This window comes from Xyrauchen texanus, chromosome 20 (assembly GCF_025860055.1).
Source record: "Xyrauchen texanus isolate HMW12.3.18 chromosome 20, RBS_HiC_50CHRs, whole genome shotgun sequence".
Lineage (NCBI taxonomy): Eukaryota > Metazoa > Chordata > Actinopteri > Cypriniformes > Catostomidae > Xyrauchen > Xyrauchen texanus.
The window spans coordinates 30,041,392-30,059,286 of record NC_068295.1 but is presented as its reverse complement, the minus strand read 5'-3'; the positions used below and the strand labels follow the sequence as shown (position 1 = coordinate 30,059,286).

At 37.7% G+C, this 17,895-nt stretch overlaps 1 protein-coding gene across 1 annotated transcript in view; it reads right to left on the bottom strand.

Moving 5' to 3' along the window:
- alms1 (ALMS1 centrosome and basal body associated protein) overlaps window positions 1-17,194 on the bottom strand; it is a 38,308-nt gene extending 21,114 nt beyond the window's left edge. The window contains exons 1-8 of the mRNA XM_052151463.1: window positions 17,143-17,194; window positions 14,861-15,014; window positions 11,728-11,845; window positions 9,716-11,645; window positions 7,374-7,533; window positions 5,541-6,524; window positions 4,166-4,284; window positions 1,621-2,563 (exon numbers count right to left, since the gene is read on the bottom strand). Coding sequence (XP_052007423.1) covers window positions 1,621-2,563; window positions 4,166-4,284; window positions 5,541-6,524; window positions 7,374-7,533; window positions 9,716-11,645; window positions 11,728-11,845; window positions 14,861-15,014; window positions 17,143-17,178 — 4,444 coding nt within the window. The 5' untranslated portion in view covers window positions 17,179-17,194. The remainder of the gene's footprint in view (window positions 1-1,620; window positions 2,564-4,165; window positions 4,285-5,540; window positions 6,525-7,373; window positions 7,534-9,715; window positions 11,646-11,727; window positions 11,846-14,860; window positions 15,015-17,142) is intronic.
- Window positions 17,195-17,895: the final 701 nt, after the last annotated feature.

The following is a 17,895-nucleotide window of genomic DNA, read 5'->3' as shown; positions in this document are numbered from 1 at the left end:
GCCATGTCTTTTAAGGAACCAAATTGGCCCGGTTGCTAGGGAGGGTAGAGTCACATGGGGTAAACTCCTCGTGGCCGCTATAATGTGGTTTACTATTGGTGGGGCGTGTGGTGAGTTGTGCATGGATGCCGCAGAGGATAGCATGAAGCCTCCACACGTGCTATGTCTCCACGGTAATGCGCTCAACAAGCCACGTGATAAGATGCACAGGTTGACTGTCTCAGGCGTGGAGGCAACTGAGATTCGTCCTCTGCCACCCGTATTGAGGCGAGTCACTGCGCCACCACGAGGACTTAGAGAGCATTGGGGAAATTTGGCATTCCAAATTAGGGAGAAGAGGAAAAAAAAAAAAGCAAAGTTAAATGTCAGAATAATAGTAGAAAGAATTATTATTTCAGCTTTTATTTCTTTCATCACATTCCCAGTGGGTCAAAAGTTTAAATACACTTTGTTAGAATTTGGTAGCATTGTCTTTAAATTGTATAATTTGGGTCAAACAAGCTTCTCGCAATAAGTTGCTGGAATTTTGGCCCATTCCTCCAGACAGTACTGGTGTAACTGAGTCAGGATTGTAGGCCTCCTTGCTTGCACATGCTTTTTCAGTTCTGCCTGTATCGGACTGAGGTCAGAGCATTGTGATGGCCACTCAAATACCTTGAGTTTGTTGTCCTTAAGCCATTTTGCCACAACTTTGGAGGTATACTTGGGGTCATTGTCCATTTGGAAGACCCATTTGCAACCAAGCTTTAACTACCTGGCTAATGTCTTGAGACTTTGCTTCAATTTATGAAAAATGTCTGTGTCATCAGACCAGAGGACATTTCTCCAAAAAGTAAAATCTTTGTCCCCACGTGCACTTGCAAACTGTAGTCTGGCTTTTTCTGGCACTTTTGGAGCATTGGCTTCTTCCTTGCTGAGCAGCCTTTCAGGTTATGTCAATATAGGAATCGTTTTATTGTGGATATAGATACTTGTCTACCTGTTTACTCCAGCATCTTCACAAGGTCCTTTTGCTGTTGTTCTGGGATTGATTTGCACTACGTTCATCTCTAGGACACAGAATGTGTCTCCTTCCTGAGCGGAATGATGGCTGCGTGGTCCCACGGTGTGTATACTTGCGTACTATCATTTGTACAGATGAACGTGGTACCTTCAGGCATTAGGAAATTGCTCCCAAGGATGAACCAGACTTGTGGAGGTCCACAATTTTTTTTTCTGAGGTCTTGACTGATTTATTTTGATTTTCCCATGATGCCAAGCAAAGAGGCTCTGAGTTTGAAGGTAGGCCTTAAAATACATCGACAAGTACACCTATTGATGCCAATTAGCCTATCAGAAGCTAATTGGCTAATTATTTCTGGAATTTTCCAAGCTGCATAAAGGCCCAGTTAAATTCTGACACACTGGAAATGTGATATATATTCAATTAAAAGTTAAACAATCTGTCTGTAAACGAATGTTGGAAAAATTACTCATGTCATGCACAAAGTAGGTGTCCTAAATTACTTGCCAAAACTATAATTTGCTCCAAAAATGTGGAGTGGTTAAAAAAAAAAGTGAGTTTTAATGACTTCAACTTAAGTGTATGTAAAATTCTGACTTCAACTGTACATCATGTACCTGCTGCTTGGACAGAGAGAGTCCTTGATGTGCCAGCCAACCTCTGAGAGGGAGTTAAGGTTTGAGGGTATCTGGCCTGCAAATGTGCACTTACTCTGCCAGCATTCTGGCATTGAGCTGGCCCTCTGTGTTCAAATGAACTGGCCTGATTTGATGTTACGGTTGGGTAAGTGGATGGGAATTGTACATCTGCAGTGCGTGGCATCGTGGGGGAGTGTCTTGGGGGTTGGACATCTTTGAATGTGTTCTGACATGACAGCATGCTTGATTGATATTTGAAAGAACTGGACTGTTGTTTGGGTGATATGGTGACATGTAATGGGGACTTATTGATTGTACCAGACACAGTGCTGGAAAAAATGTGGTTACTGTCTGTAGCAATATAATCCATGTGAGCCATCCTTTGGACAATCTGGGGATAATTTGTAACAGTATTATCTTTGTTTTCATCCACTGAATCTTCTCTTTCCTTCTCTTCTCTATGTTCTCCTTCACCCTCCATCTCTTTCTTTCTGTCAGATACATTCAGGATTATGGTTGGCTGATGTTTCTGTTGTAGATAAGTTACTACAAGATTTTTATCTGTTTCTTGTTGGTGGCTATTGTGCTGTAATAACTCATGCCTGGGATCAACATGACCTAAACCCACAGTACCTGTGACAGGGTAATGTGATGGCAACTTTGGAGATGGAGTTTGACGTGTGTTTGCAATGGAAATAGAAGTTAGAGGTGGTGGGCTGAATCCCTCCCTGAGGGCGATCTGATGAACTTTGGCCTCCAGGTCCTGCTGTAAATGCATGTGAGACAGAACACGGGAGTCCAAAGGTTTCTGACCGGCTTTCTGTGGCTGCTCTGAGATGTTGCGCTCCCCAATAAAATCCTTCACAGGCTGAGATCCAACACCAACACTGGACTGAGCACTGCCCTCAGAATCTGAGCTCCACTGAGAAACAGAGCAAGAGAAAGAACAAGGGAATATTATATTATTTAGGAGAGAAGTTTTTTTCCTCGCTTGGTCAATATTTACTCATCATCAGAATAAGGTAAATGCTCTTGCTATTGTAATCTATTGTGCTGTAGGTGTTTTGGGTTTAGTTTTAAAACTGAATGATATCAACATTGAACATTATTATATATTTTTCTATTAATTAGAAGATGAATTCCATGTAGGGATACATGCAGTATTCCCAACAAGCATTTTCTTATTTGAAATGAAACTGTTGTTTTTTAGTTGGTAGATCTTATTGAGTTGGTCATTTAAAAGAAGATCATCACACAAAAAGTGTGGGCACCCCTGCTCTACGCGATCTTTAGAGTTCATAGAAACATAATAATTATAACATTTGAAAGCTGAGACTTTCTTTTTCACCCCCATCCACATCCCTATCAGAGCTGTGCACAGCAGAGCCCACCACCACCTTTTCCCATTTACCCGCCTCATACTTTCCGATGTGATATTATTATCAAGCTTCCTATGGAGAACTTTTTCCTTGCAGTAATTTCCTCAACAAGAACATCCAGTCTACTGAAATTTGTTTCTTTTCTTTTCCTCCATGTCAAATAAAAAATGATCAAATGGTTAGCAGCAAGTAAATTCTCCTCTGATGGTTAATGTCATAAAACATATCTCACGCACTTTACATTCAAACAAAATGATCACGAGGTGCTTACTACTTTAAAAAAAGGTTAATAGATAAAGTTATCGTTACAGTTTATTGTTACAGTTTATCAGTGTTGAAGTATTGAATGTGTTGTAGGCTATTGGACAAGATAACTCCATTAGCATGTTCTTGAGAAAATATTTGAGAACTTAGAATTATTCAAGAATTGCACTTAGGAACGTTCTAACAAATTGCTTATAATTTATCCTAAGAACATATTTTTTTGTAAGAACATTTTCGTGAATCCGGCCCCAGACTTATTGACTTTAATCAAGCAGTGCAGTTACTGACTGGTTGTTCATGTGACAGTTTGTCGTTAAAGATCCAAAAGTTTTATTGTAAATGGAATGTTTATAAAACAATAAATGAATGAATGAATGAATGAATGAAACATGCTATTACATTTCTTGACGCTTTATATATATATATATATATATATATATATATATATATATATATATATATATATATATATATATATATCTGCTGAGTAGAAATCAAGCTGCTGAGGGCAATAAATGCAAAAGAATTGTATTTCTTATTTGCAAATAATTCTTCCTCAAAAGTACTAAAAGAATTGTTACTGGAATTTTTACTAGAACTTTTAAGAGACCGGAATTGTTAAGAGGAATCAGAATCGGAAACGTTAAATTACTTATGATTCCCCTCCCTATTCATTATATACTAAAACACAGAATAAATAACAGTATATTGGTTTGGAACAAGAGGAAGAGAAAATAATTTTAGGGTGAACTATTTCTTTAAAAGTTACATGGGCAGATTTGGCTATAACAGCAGAGCAAGCCAATCAAAATGATGAAAATTATTTACTAAAAAAAAATCAGCAGACCTTTTGGTCTAATGTTTTGGCATATGGCTGTTACCTTGGCATGTTTGGTGTCCAGTAGAAGCTCTCTCTTAATGTCTTCAATTCTCGCTCTGTCCTCAGCATTAAGTTCTAAACTTTCACATCGGCGACCTGAAACCTTCATCAGGATCCATTCTTAGAGACAGAGAAAAAATCCAATCATTAGCTGGGTTTCCAGCAAAACGTTTCACATTTTTAATGCGCTTTTCTGAAAGTTTTACTAAAGAAAATGTGAAACACAGTGAGTTTCCATGAACTATAAATGCACATTTCTTATTATCTTTGCTTCGGGGAGAGTTGTATTTGCTATAATAAAACAATTGTACATTATGTTCTTAAATGCTGCCAGGAGACATCGCAGAATAAGTGCTCACATATTGAGGGTTCAAATGGCTATTCCCATTCGCAGACAGCCTTCATATACACTACTGGTCAAAACTTTTGAAGCACTTGACTGAAATGTTTCTCATGATCTTAAAAATCTTTTGATCTGAATGCATATGCTTAAATGTTTGAAATTAGTTTTGTAGACAAAAATATAATTGTGCCACCATATTAAATTATTTCAGATTTCATTAAAAAAAAGTTTTTTAAATGGATGACTTGGACCAAAAAATAAAGAAAAGCTGCCAATAAGTGCCCAACATAGATGGGAACTCCTTCAAAACTGTTTAAAAAAAAAAAAAATCACAGGGTGAAACCTCAAGAAGTTGGTTCAGAAAATGTCAAGAGTACATATCAGCAAATTCTAGGCAAAGGGTGACTACTTTGAAGATGCTAAAATATAACACAGTTTTGATTCATTTTGGATTTTGTTTAGTCACAACATAATTCCCATAACTTTGATGACTTAACTATTATTCAAAAATGTGACAAAAAATAATAATAATAATTCTATATATACAAATTAGTAAGTCTTTCAAAACTTTTGACCGGTTGTGTACCTGGGAGCACTTACACTCAAAACAGTTATGGTGGATTGTGAGGACCGACTTTAATGACGATCTGTGGGTGAAGCACTTCCAACTAACCAGGGCTACATTTGAAGAATTGTGTACCATGGTTGGGCCTTTCGTTGAGCCAGTCAAGTCAAGCTCTCGCACACCTACTGTACACCATCCAACGAGCGCATTGCAATCGCGCTTAACAAATGGTCATGAAACGTCATCATTCATGCAAATAAGCCGTTTCCATCCCTTTAATGCACATTTTAACAAATGCGAAACTCTAGACATTAAAATTATCTCCTAGCGCATAACATTTTATGCAAATTGAATGGAAAAACAGCCATTGACAATCCCCTAAATTTCTTTTAACAAACAACTTTGAAATGCATTACTGGTTTTGGCAACATCCAGTGCCTCAACTGCTTGATAAATAAAATTGTTTACCTCGGGCACGGCTATCTTCTGGGTCAGCTGTGCTTGGCCGGCTTGTAACCATAGAAACAGGTGACTCACTCTGCAGTAGCTTGGCAACTCTGGCAGCCAATGAACTCTCACTGCTGATGTCACTTAGACTTGCAACCTCTGCGGAGACATTTGATAGACTAGTCTCAGATGAGCCAAGCACAGTATTCTCAGTCTGCTCCTGGTTCTGAGGATGGATCCCTGCCCCTGAAGGGAAATTCATCTGCATTACAGACAGTACTGTAGGCTGCTTTGCCTTATCTGGGTCTGCAGCACTGCAGCCCTCCGGCTCGGCACGCCTTGGGGTCACACAGAGGTCATGTGTCTTCAAACTTCCCTCTCTGCTCAGAGAGAGTGCGGCAAGCTCTGTAGTTGTGCAGTCAGTCTGTATGGAAACCTGCTGTTGTCCCCGGCAGGATGACGTGCTTCCTTTCAAATCTGAGTCAGATGAAGAGCGAGTTAACAGTAGGGAGAATTTCCCACCAGCAGACAGAGATGAGTCATCATAACCTCGCGAGTTTTGGCCTAGAGAAACAAGGGACGTATCACTCTCTGATAGGCGGTGCGAGCCAGGGGAGGAAGTCAGAGAGGATCGGCCAGAGACCAGACTTTCTGCACAGCCCAGCAAACGTCTGATTTCATGCAGTGTGCCAGAGGCCACAAGAGAGTCATCATCCTCCTTCACCTCCACTCTAGTTCCAGAAGGAGGAGGCATAGATTCTGGGCTGAGTTGGATCGGTGGGCATCCTTCACGTAGTGGAGCATCAGATTGTTGTAGGCCTGATGAAGGATGCAATGTTAAATGAAGTCCTGGTGGAGTATCCGTCTGACTGAATGTTGTCCTCTCACTTCTCTGACTGGCTGGTTGGCTTTGCTCATGCACTGACAGGTGGTGTGTGACAGACGCAATGGAGTCAGCTGAAAGTTGACTAGAACTGGAGAACGTCTCCTTCTGAAGACTGTCAACTAAAGATCAAAAAAATGTATATAACGTATATTTATTATCAATCATGACAGAAAAACTACGGGTGGCTGCTACAAGCATAAGTTTATATCACAATATTCTTAAAATCTTAGGTTGAAGGCTGAAAATGTGCCTCATGATATAATTATTTTTGCAAAATTAAAAAAAAAACATCTGAAAATATACAGAAAATGCCAAAGTAGGTATGCTTGATGGTGTTAGCAAGGGCAACAAAATGGAGAGGGGTTTATAGCAGAGGGTAATTTCCACACCATGGAGAATGAAGTTTATAACTAGCAAGATGTTGCTCATTTGTAAAGTGATTGGGACCAGAGTTTGCATTAATCAGAATTCTTTTTGCATTTACCAAATTTGTAAAACATTGAAGGACATGAGCTGTCCATCATTTTGACAGATAAATAACAAATAAAAGTAGACATTAAATAAAACCAGTGCATTAGTTTTATTTTAATTTTTTTTACGTGGCTTCACTCTCTCTCTCTCTGCGCTCGCTGCATGCATGTGTATGACAGAGCAATTTCATCCAAGTTATCGTGACAGATACTTTTAATGCAATAACAAAGTAGTTTTTAATCAGAAACAATTACTGATAAAAATAGAACATGATGGAAATTTTACAATTGTGACAGATCCAAGTGACAGAAAATTATTATTAAAACCGGAGTTTTGCATAATCGTGAGAATACTTAAAACATTTTTACTGGTAGACAAATTTCTACTGCTTTATTGTTTAAGGAACTATATGGCTGACCCCTAAACAACACTATTCAAATAAAACAAATAATATCAAACGTTCGAAGTGCAAGAGATTTCAACTTCAGGTGGCTCACCTTCAGATGGTTGTGTACTTTTTGTTGGCGTTCCTATGGAGCCTTTGATGGTGCATAGGTCAGTAGGAGAGAATTCGGGCTCTCTGATTGGTCCTCGACGAGTAAATGGATTTAGTATTGTTGATGGTGACTGGTCGATACCCAAATTTAGGAGGTACATCTAGAATGAAATATAAAAATGGGATAGTAACTCATATGGTCTTGACTATCAGTGTAACGAATGACATTCAACTACTGCACATAACTATTGACCAGATTTTAGAAAGGCTGCTTTACCAACAACAATGCCAAAATATACACTCACTGAACACTTTATTAGGAACACCTGTCCACCTACTTATTCATATGATTATCTAATCATCCAATCGTCTGGCAGCAGTGAAATGCATAAAATCATGCAGATACGGGTCAGGAGCTTCAGTTCGTGTTCACATCAACCATTATTATGGGGAAAAAATTTGATCGCAGTGATTTGGACTGTGGCATGATTGTTGGTGCCAGATGGGCTGGTTTGAGTATTTCTGTAACTGCTGATCTCCTGAGATTTGCACGCACAACTGTCTCTAGATTTTACTCAGAATGGTGCCAAAACAAAAAAACATCCAGTGATTAGCAGTTCTGTGGAAGGAAATAGGGATGTGCCTGAGTAGTCGAATACTCGAATATTCGTTCTGCAATAATTATTAGAATAGTAAAAATACTATTTGAATTTCGCAAAGTTTTGCTTTGCTGTCCATATATATACAGTGAGATGCATGTTAAATCCTGAACACACAAACTAAAACAGGCAGTTATAACAGAATGCACTGGGTGGCGCTGTTGAGTGTGGACACAAGTTGAGCACATTTGATGTGCAAACCATGCTCTCAGTACGTTTAAATGGACATCAAAAAAGTGGGTTATTGTGAGAATGTGGCTTACTGTGAGAAACCTGGGTTCCTGTTTAAATGTACTGGATAAGTGGTGTACACTTTACTCTCATATGTGTGCATCTCATCAGAAAGCATCCCTGTTGCAACGTAATCCCAGAGATGCTTCTGTAAACAACAAACATGGCATCCGAGAAAGACTATGCTAGCTGAGGTAAGGGACATTCCATCAATTAATCTGGTGTGAATAAATGGAGTATAGTTTACTGAGCAAGCGGATATGCTTGTTTTTCTCAACAAAAACATGAGATACAATATAAACATGATAACTATTATATGTTAAGTGTTTATATTCATCCTATACATTAACTGCGTCTGTCTACTTCATTAGCGGTTTCTTTTTCTTCGCTTTGCGTGAGCTTAAAAGCTTTCATTCTCTACTTTTTTGTATTCATGCATTGCTTGTTTAAATATTTAGAATAATAAGAAGCTTGTTTTTTTTAATGGTGATGCAACCTTTATGACTAAAAAAAATAATTTTACAACATCTATTTCTCATGAATTACCTTCATTTATATAACTGAATATTCAGAATATTCGTATTTTATTCGCTTAAATATTCAAATACCAAATTATTGATAAATACCCATCCCTAGAAGGAAACACCTTGTTGATGAGAGAGGTCAAGATGATGAGAGAATGGCCGTGCTGGTTCGAGCTGACAGAAAGGTAATGGCTTTTACGAGGTTACCACTCCGGGCAGCGTTTCCCAAAAGCATCGTAAGGCTAAGTATATCGTAGAAACCATTGGCGCCAATGATAAACTTAAGCTTCCAATGCTTTTGCGGAAAGCTGCCCTGTACAGCTATGCTATGTGCATAGAACATTATCTCATAGTATGTTATGTTTACATTTTTAGAAACTGTCATCTTTTTGCACTACTGAGTACTGGTCGGCGCTGCACTGTCTATTGTCCTGTTCATTGTCAGTAATTTGTTGTACTGTCCTGTACTTTTTGCACATGTTTGCACGTGCACTTTATATAGGTATATATAGGTAGTTTATATAGGTATTTTATTTCGTTGTGTAGTCTCATGTGGTCCTATGTTGGTCCTTTGTTGTTTTTATGTAGCACCATGGTCCTGGAGGAACGTTGTCTCGTTTTGCTGTGTACTGTACTAACTGTATATGGTTGAAACGACAATAAAAACCACTTGACTTGACTTGACAATTGTGGTAAGTAGAATAGCATCTCAGAATGCACAACATGTCAAAAATTGAGGCAGAGTGTTCCTAATAAAGTGCTCAGTGAGTGCAGATTTTGCTATTGGTTAACATCAATAAGCCAAAAAGGAAAGTTGTTTCAGAGGCAAAGTAAGCACTGTGGATTTCTTAATGTGTATTAAGAAAGTAAATAGGGTCTATTGTGATATTGTGTTGATTTGAAGTATAATAATACACGTGTTAACTTACAGGTATCCTGTCTTCAATGTTGAGCTCCCTGGTGTGGGAAGGGGACCCAGGTCCAGAGGTCCAGTAGGGTGCATAATTATCTACCTCAAGACTCACTACAGAAGAGGCAGCTCCAACTGATGCCCGCATACTGTGCTCGCCATGGTAACTGCCTTGAGAACTGGAGAGAGTGCTGCTCATGTTGAGGCTTGATGACACATCACTGAAGCGAACAAGACTGATGACAGGAGAGAGCTTGACAGAGCTTTTTTCCATGTGGATAGCTGAACTATTCCCTCCTCTCCTCCCAGATGACTGATTTCCCAATGATCTGGTAGCTGAAATGACGTCATCAGTTTGTCCCACTAGAACTTGCCCAATATGTGTGCCCGTTTCTCTTTGAATAGATGTAACAACAGAGCTCAGGGAAGAGTGAGAGTGAGAACGATTGACAGACGACTCAATTGCTTGTCCTCTACCCACACCTGCCCCAACTACATCCACTCGAAGGGGTGAGACGCTTCCAGAGTGAAATGAAGAAAGAGGTGGCGGAGTCATCTGAGAGCTAGCATTAGCACCAGATGCCTGATGCATGTCTCGAGAAAGCATGCTGTTAAGTGTCTCAGACACTGCGTCCTGAGTTGATACACCATCATAAAATGAGCTGCTGGAATTTTGACTGGTCTTCCAGGCATCTACTTTTTGTAAGTAGTTCAGACTGGGGAGAGACTGTACTCTCCCAAGAGCCAGATGAGAAACATGATCTTTCATCTCTGTACCATAGTACAAAGATGGTCTATCTGAGCAAGGTGCATCAGGAACATGTGGACTGAAAACAGGGGGAGTCTCTTGTTCATAAGAAACAGGATGGATATGTAAAAAATTATGGGCAGTCCCTGAGCATAAGGAAGGCCCACTTGGAACTGGAACTGTTGTTTGAGGGCAGATGATAGATGAATGTTGATCCACAGTGTTTAAGTTCAACGATGGTACTAAGCCTGTTTTTAAATGACTGTTTTGAGATGATGCAGCCTCGGTGGCAACTGCCTCTTGTTGGGAATCTATGAGGGAGAGTTTGGCAAATGATGGTGGGGGTCTCATAAGAAGTACAGCAGGTGTGGACTGAGACACTGGGTGGGAGTTTAAGAATGAATCATCACCTGCTGTTTGATTACCTGAGGACCACAGCACCCTCTGCTGACCTGGCACATCCATCACACCTCCACTGGCTGGTGTGACATATAGCCCACTATTAGAGCTTTTGTTCCCACTTTGGGGTCTACTTGATGGCACAGAGATAGAACCTTTCTGTCCCACACACAGTAGCTGATCACGGAGACTCTGTGATGTTTGGTGCAAATGCATACGAGACTCACGAAAAGTAATATTTGACACATCTGCACCAACAGTTGAACCTGCAGTTTTCTGAAACGAAGATGATAATGAACCCCCTTGTGGTTGCTCTCTGTCTGTTTGACCATACATGGAAGGTTCTAACTGGGTTTTGGCTGTGTTTTGCTGATCCAAAGTGGCTTCAAGCTGATTAAGAGCAGTCTTAGAGGCAGAGGAAACTGCATTAATGCTGCTAACATCCAAACCAACATCCTCTTCCCCAAACACTAATAAGGAGCGAGCAGACACTCCCTTACTATGCCACTGAGCAGCACTCTGCTCCTCTCCTTCCATGTGTCTGTTGATTTTGTTCTCAGCACCACATGAAACACTCTCTCCATCCTTGATCGCCTTGCGATGGTTGTCAGGTGACAGACGGTGCTGGGAAAGTGAACAACAGCTACTCTCGACTTCCGATAGAGCTTCGGGCACCTCTAAAGGATGCTGGGATAGTGTGGCCTGGTCATGAATAGTGTCATGGAGGTGGGAATTATCAGCTGTGCGAACATGTGACATCCTAGCACACCTCTCAGAAATAACTGAGAGGTCAGGAAATCCCCTGCATATACAAACACAAAGGAAAAAGTCATACCTATCTGTATAAAAAAATTAAATAAGCATGACAAAGCAAATACTAGTACCGTAGGGGGACAAATTCTGCATCTGTATGCTGAAAAAATGTGGAGTCAGAAAGAGTGTGGGGTTTGTCAAGGCAGGGCAGCAGGGTTAGTGCAGGTGACAGCTGGCTATCCTGAAACTCTGAAAAAGACAATTAATTTATTAAAAATAAATGTCTATATTACGAATTACACTTCATAAGCGACAAAAACATTTTTTAGGAATTAACTTACAATGTGTAAATTGTCATTAAGTCATGTACAGTGAGGTTTCAGAAGTCTGGGACCATTAGTAAAAAATGTTTAACGGCAAAATAACATTAACCTTTGCACAGTGCAAATCCATAGGCGAAATACAGTCATCTCAATGGGAATCCACAAGATCTTGAATTTTACAAGATGGACTTTCGGCGGCAAAGAATTTTTCCTTGCAGATTTTGCATAGAGTTCAAGCTTTGACAGATGAATTCGCTGTGTTGACCAATAGGAAGCTGACCTCTGTGTGGACGAGTGCTTCGTGCACAGCTAATCTGAATATTAGGGTGAGGGAATCAATTCATTGCGATTCTCAAAAAAATCTGAATAGATTCTGAGTTCAGTTTAAACCACGGTAGCATGGTGGCTCATGCCAGAGACAAATATAATGATGAGGCAGCGGTTCGGGAGACGTGGGTGATGGTTTCATTTAATTATTTTTATTTCTCCCTCTTGCACACTCTCTATTTCATTGGCTTTTGCTTTATTGCCGATTTCTCGAATGTAAGGACAGCTCGCACACCTGATAAGGGTTTGAAATCCATCGTAACATTTGTGACGGGGTCGTGCGATCTTCTACTCTCAGAGCAAATAGATGGAACAGTGCATACGAGATACTTGATACATTTCTAACAACCGTGCTATTTAAACCGCTTTACCATCACATGTGCAGGTGAGAAGCTGACAGCTGCACTCTCATTGAAGCAGATATATATCTCTCATCCTGGACTAGCAACTTTCAGTTGTGGTTATAGTTAAAAATTAAAATGAATAGGCATGTCATGGATTAATTTTAAATAATAATGAAATACCATTAAATTATTAATAATCATTTAATCAGTTGAAGTATTTAATAGTATTAGTAAAATAGAGAACCAATTATTTATTGTGCTTTTAAGAGATTCTTTTTAAGGTTTTTAAGAAAGAAAATGAATACAATACAAAACCGTTTATTATAACTAGTGGATGTTCCATGTTTTGTTCATAGCTCATACTGAATGTAAAAGGCCAGTTTATGTAATGACTCATTCTGATTTTTGAAAACAGCTGTTAAATAAAAAGCTGAAAGGGATAAAATAGAGTAAAATTATTAACTGTATAAAACTGAAAAAAAATGTATTGGAAAACAAGATGCATCGAGAATCATTTTATAATCTAAACGTTATCAAATTTAATTGTGAGGCCAGTGAAGATTCACACCTCCAATGAATATTCACAATGGACAAGGATATCATTTTAGCTGTGAGTTTCTTTTTAATTTAACTATCCCATAGAATAAAGTGCAGCATTAAAAAGAGGCTGCTTGGCAATTCGTTCTTTCTGGCTTCACATGCACTCAACGAATGTAGAGTATGTAAAAAAAATAAAAAATAAAACAGAAAAAACTAATTGATAAAATACTCTGGGAGAGTGAAGTTAAAAACAAACTGCTAAAATGATATGCTTGTCCATTGTGAATATTCTGTCTAGCTGTGTACTAATCACTGCCCACACAGAGGTCACTGCCAAACCAAGCAACTTCATATTGGTCAATATAGCGAATTCACCTTTCAAAGTTAATTAAACTTGAACTCAATGCGAAATCCACAAGGGGAAATTCTTTAGCAACCAGAACTTCATTGTGCGGATATTCCAAATATCGCTGAGCAAATGTAAATGTGACAGTGCCTTTATATATACCATTTCTGTTTTTCATTGCTAATTGTATTATCAGCATAAAAATTTGAACGAAAAGTTTAATTGAAAAATTGACTTAGTCCTCCTTTTCCATTAAAGCCACCATGTAAAGCCAGCATGTAATAAAGTTGACATGGACTTCACATGTTGAAAGCCTGATGATCTGTTATTCCAGAATTAATCTATAATTTTTCAAAGAGCATCTTATGTGCTTTAATGAAACGAGGCAAAATTGGCTTTATTTGATTAGTGACCTGGGTAGGGTTGCACCAGCTGTGCTTAAGTTCTCACGTAACTTAGTTCACACTAAGGGCTTAGTAACTACTAGTTAGTTTGTAAGTCAGTGTTTACTTTGGTTGCACCACCTGTTCTTAAAGCAAGACTTAACTAGTAAGTTGTAAGATCTCTGTAAAGTAATGCGTCATCGCATATGAGGAAGGGTTAGAAGTGTTAAAAAGCTGTGAATTTTTCTTTCAAAACTTTTTTTTGAAAGTTTTATCTCACTACGGTTGATGTTCAAACCTTGTCTGCTCATGTAACTGTCAGCTGTAATAAATTATATCCCCATTAAAATATGATACATAATAAAAGTGTATTTGATAAATAGTATATTTGCCCTGTGTAAATAACAATATATAGAAATGTATCTATAATAAATAAGTGGTGATAAATAAATATGAATACAACAGGCTGGAAAAATAGACATAATCTTGACACCGGGTAGCGCACCCTGAAAACTGCACCATTAGAACGCTTTCATGCTGAAGACCCACTTAAAAGTATGGGGATTTTGTTCTCTCTCATAAATGTAAATGAGTGTAAATGTCAACATCGTGTATGTCAAAATTATTGATGCCTGTTTTGCAAAACTTGATCACATCGATGTCATAAAATATCAGTCTGCATTTTTATTCCAACCATTACTCCTGGTCGGAGGCTTCCGTAAATATTTAGTTTATACGTAAGGTTACGTCCTACCTAAGTTTAATGGTGCAACACTCAAATATTTAGTAGTGTGTAAATTGTGACTTAGTGCCCTTTAATGCCACAACTAGGCTAAGTTGTAACTGACCTATAGCTGGTGCAACCAGCCCCTGGAAATAGAGCAGAAACTTAAATTTTTTTTCATTCATAATGTGTTTAAACTAGATTTTGGATTCCATATTTGTAATGTGGTCTCAAGACTTTTGGAACCCATTGTATACACTTGCTATGTGTAGTGTACCTAGTTGTAAAGTCTCAGGTCTGTTTATCAGTGTGCTTGAATCCTGAGTGTTACTAAATGGTCTTGCAACATCGTCAGGATTTATGTGTTGTCTGAATCCCTCCGAATCATGCAAATCTTGTCCTTGCTGCTCGCAGGGGTTCTCTGCAGGTGTCTGGAAGGGTAAAAAAATAATCTATGTATTAAGAGGAGCATACATGTATGCCTGCATTATGCATAAATGCATGTAAAAGCTTGTGTATACTTCTACCAAATCAATGTCGCTGAATGGTGTAACAATTCACGTTCAGTCTTGACAGGTTAAGTTTCATTTACTATCAACAAGGTAACTGCTTTTGTTAGCTGTGAAGTTTTGTTTTTTATTTTGTGGTTTTTTTTATTGCATTTTAACAAGAAAAAACATCATTTACATACAAGAGCACATATAACCATATATGTCATGGGTAAAAAAAATATATATATATATATATATATATATATAAAAAAATAAAAGAAAGAATGGCATTTCACAGAAAAATCGTATACCTATTAAACAGCTGTAAAGTTTTCCTTGCTTTTATGTGTTTACTTTTGGATATCGTTTCTAAATATATTTTAACATTTGACTTTATTAATATAATAAAAGGCAATTATAATAATTCAATCAAATACAAACAAAATATTTTTATCACCACCAAATGAAAAGCATTTTAGCATAACATCAACTACTTCCAAGTTAACAAGAATCACAGCTTTTCTTTGTAAGTAATTATTGAGTTCTTTCCAAAACATCTGGATCTTGGAAAACTCCCAAAATAAATTATTAATAGTCTCAGGGGAAATTTTACAAAAAACACAAATATCTTCCATGTTCACTTGAAAACGCCACACCACAAGTGACTTAACACGATGGAAAATGTTATATGAAACCTCTTTCACTTTATTTGTGATGCAATACTTATGAGGTGTCATCCAAATTTTACTCCAGTCAAGAGGTTTTTTTAAATAAAGACTTCCAATGAGTAGTAACAGCAAGTATATTTTTAGACTGAAGAAGGGAACGCAAGAAAATATTATTAAATCCAGAACTTGTGAAATCCTTGCCCTGCAACTTGATACAAGCAGTAAATTCTTCAACTTTTTGTAAAGAATAATTATTATTACATTCTAATAGCCTCAAAATTTCCTTAGGAATTGCATGTAAAACCAAAACATATTGGATAGGATCAACTGAAAAGTTATAAATATTAACAAATTCAGGATAATTGTATAAAACACCATCCTTTTTGATCATCTGTTTAACCCAAATAATTCCCTTTTCAAACCAATTCTCAAAAAATATTGATTTGTTTCTAACCCTTATGTATCTATTATTCCATATGGTACATTTATAGGGGGGATTATGACTATACATAAGAGTCCATGAAAGTAATGCTTGTTTGTGGAAACTTGCAAGTTTAATGGGTATTTTTGTTAATATCATAATCACATTTCAGTATGAACTATATACCACCTAGTTTTTTTTAAAATATAAAATTAGGTACTGTATACTTTGCTTATTTTTTAAATAATTTTGGAGCCGTTTTATTTTAAATATCATGTTAGAGGTCTTAAAATCCAAAACATTCAATCCTCCAATTTTTGATCTACAAATATTTTCTTTTTTAATATAGTGTGATTTGTTCTTCCAAATAAATCTAAAACGTTTGGTGTTTATCATTTTAATTAATGAGGGGGGTACATCTAACACTTGAGCTGTATAAACCAACCTAGATAAACCCTCAGCTTTAACCAGTAACACGCGACCAGTTAAAGAGATATCTCTCATCAGCCAAGAATTCAGTTTCTTTTAAAATGATTGAATGATAGGAGCTAAGTTTAACTCACTTCTGACTTCCATATTTCTAGCTATCTTGATACAGTTAGCTGTGAAGTTCAGTGATACTGCTACGGACTACTGAGCCAGCTATCAGTTCGGTATAAAATGCTTGGTCAAATTTACCAATGCTGACAAGCATTCCGCGCTCAATGCACGTATATCTTCGTCAATTCAGTTATACTATAACTGTGTAAATAAATAAATCATACGCTGACGAGAAAGTCACTGAACAGCCATTAGCGCTAACTTTGTTTGCTGCTCACTTGTTGCCATGTAGTAATAGTAGCAACCAGGTTGTCTCGATTAGCCAGTTTAGACCAGCCATGTAAAAGTCAGATCGAAAGTTCGCACAACCTAGATTAAAAATCCACAATCAACCACATTTCTAGTTTTACCTTAGAGTCAGCAATTTAAATACACTTACTTTGTTTACATTTGCAGCAAGCCCCTCTGACTCCATGTTGTGACGGATGGTCGCAGACGTTATCGCGCATGCGCACTGGCAGAGAGTTTTTCTTTTTTTAAACTAGGCGAGAAACATTTGATGTAAATATGGAAAAGGCATAATACGGCCCCAGCAGTAAAACATATTACTCTGTTGTAATTAGGTTATCTCTAAATAAAATGTTAAACACACGATCTCAAAAGCCTTATCAGTTTTCAATGGAAAAGGCAACATAGGAGCGCTACACTCAGAGTAATGACGCTGTTGCTCTGACAACAAGAAATGCTCGCAGTGTTGAGCGGCAAATAAAATGTTATCTGAATTCTAAATGTAATTAATAATAATAATATATATATATATTTTTATTCTGACAGTAGCAAAATACTGGGTCATATGTGGTGAAAGCTGTTGTGTCAATGTGATTTTCAATTATTTGTGAGTTTGTTTTATTGAGAATGTATTGACTAATTAAATAAAGTCTGCACGTCACATTGGTTATTTTCTCAGTCATTATTATTATTATAACTGGATATGATATGTCCTGGGCACCAGCTGCTGTAGAGAGACCAAATGATTATTGTAATTGGCTTTTCTTTATTTTCTTTGCATATTTCAGAATCGCAGAGAAGATCAGGAGACTTGGAAAATATCTTCAGCATCATTCTTCATTACAGATGATCAGGAACATCAGTCAACACATTAAATCTGCCGTTTCACACGGCCGGAATCAAG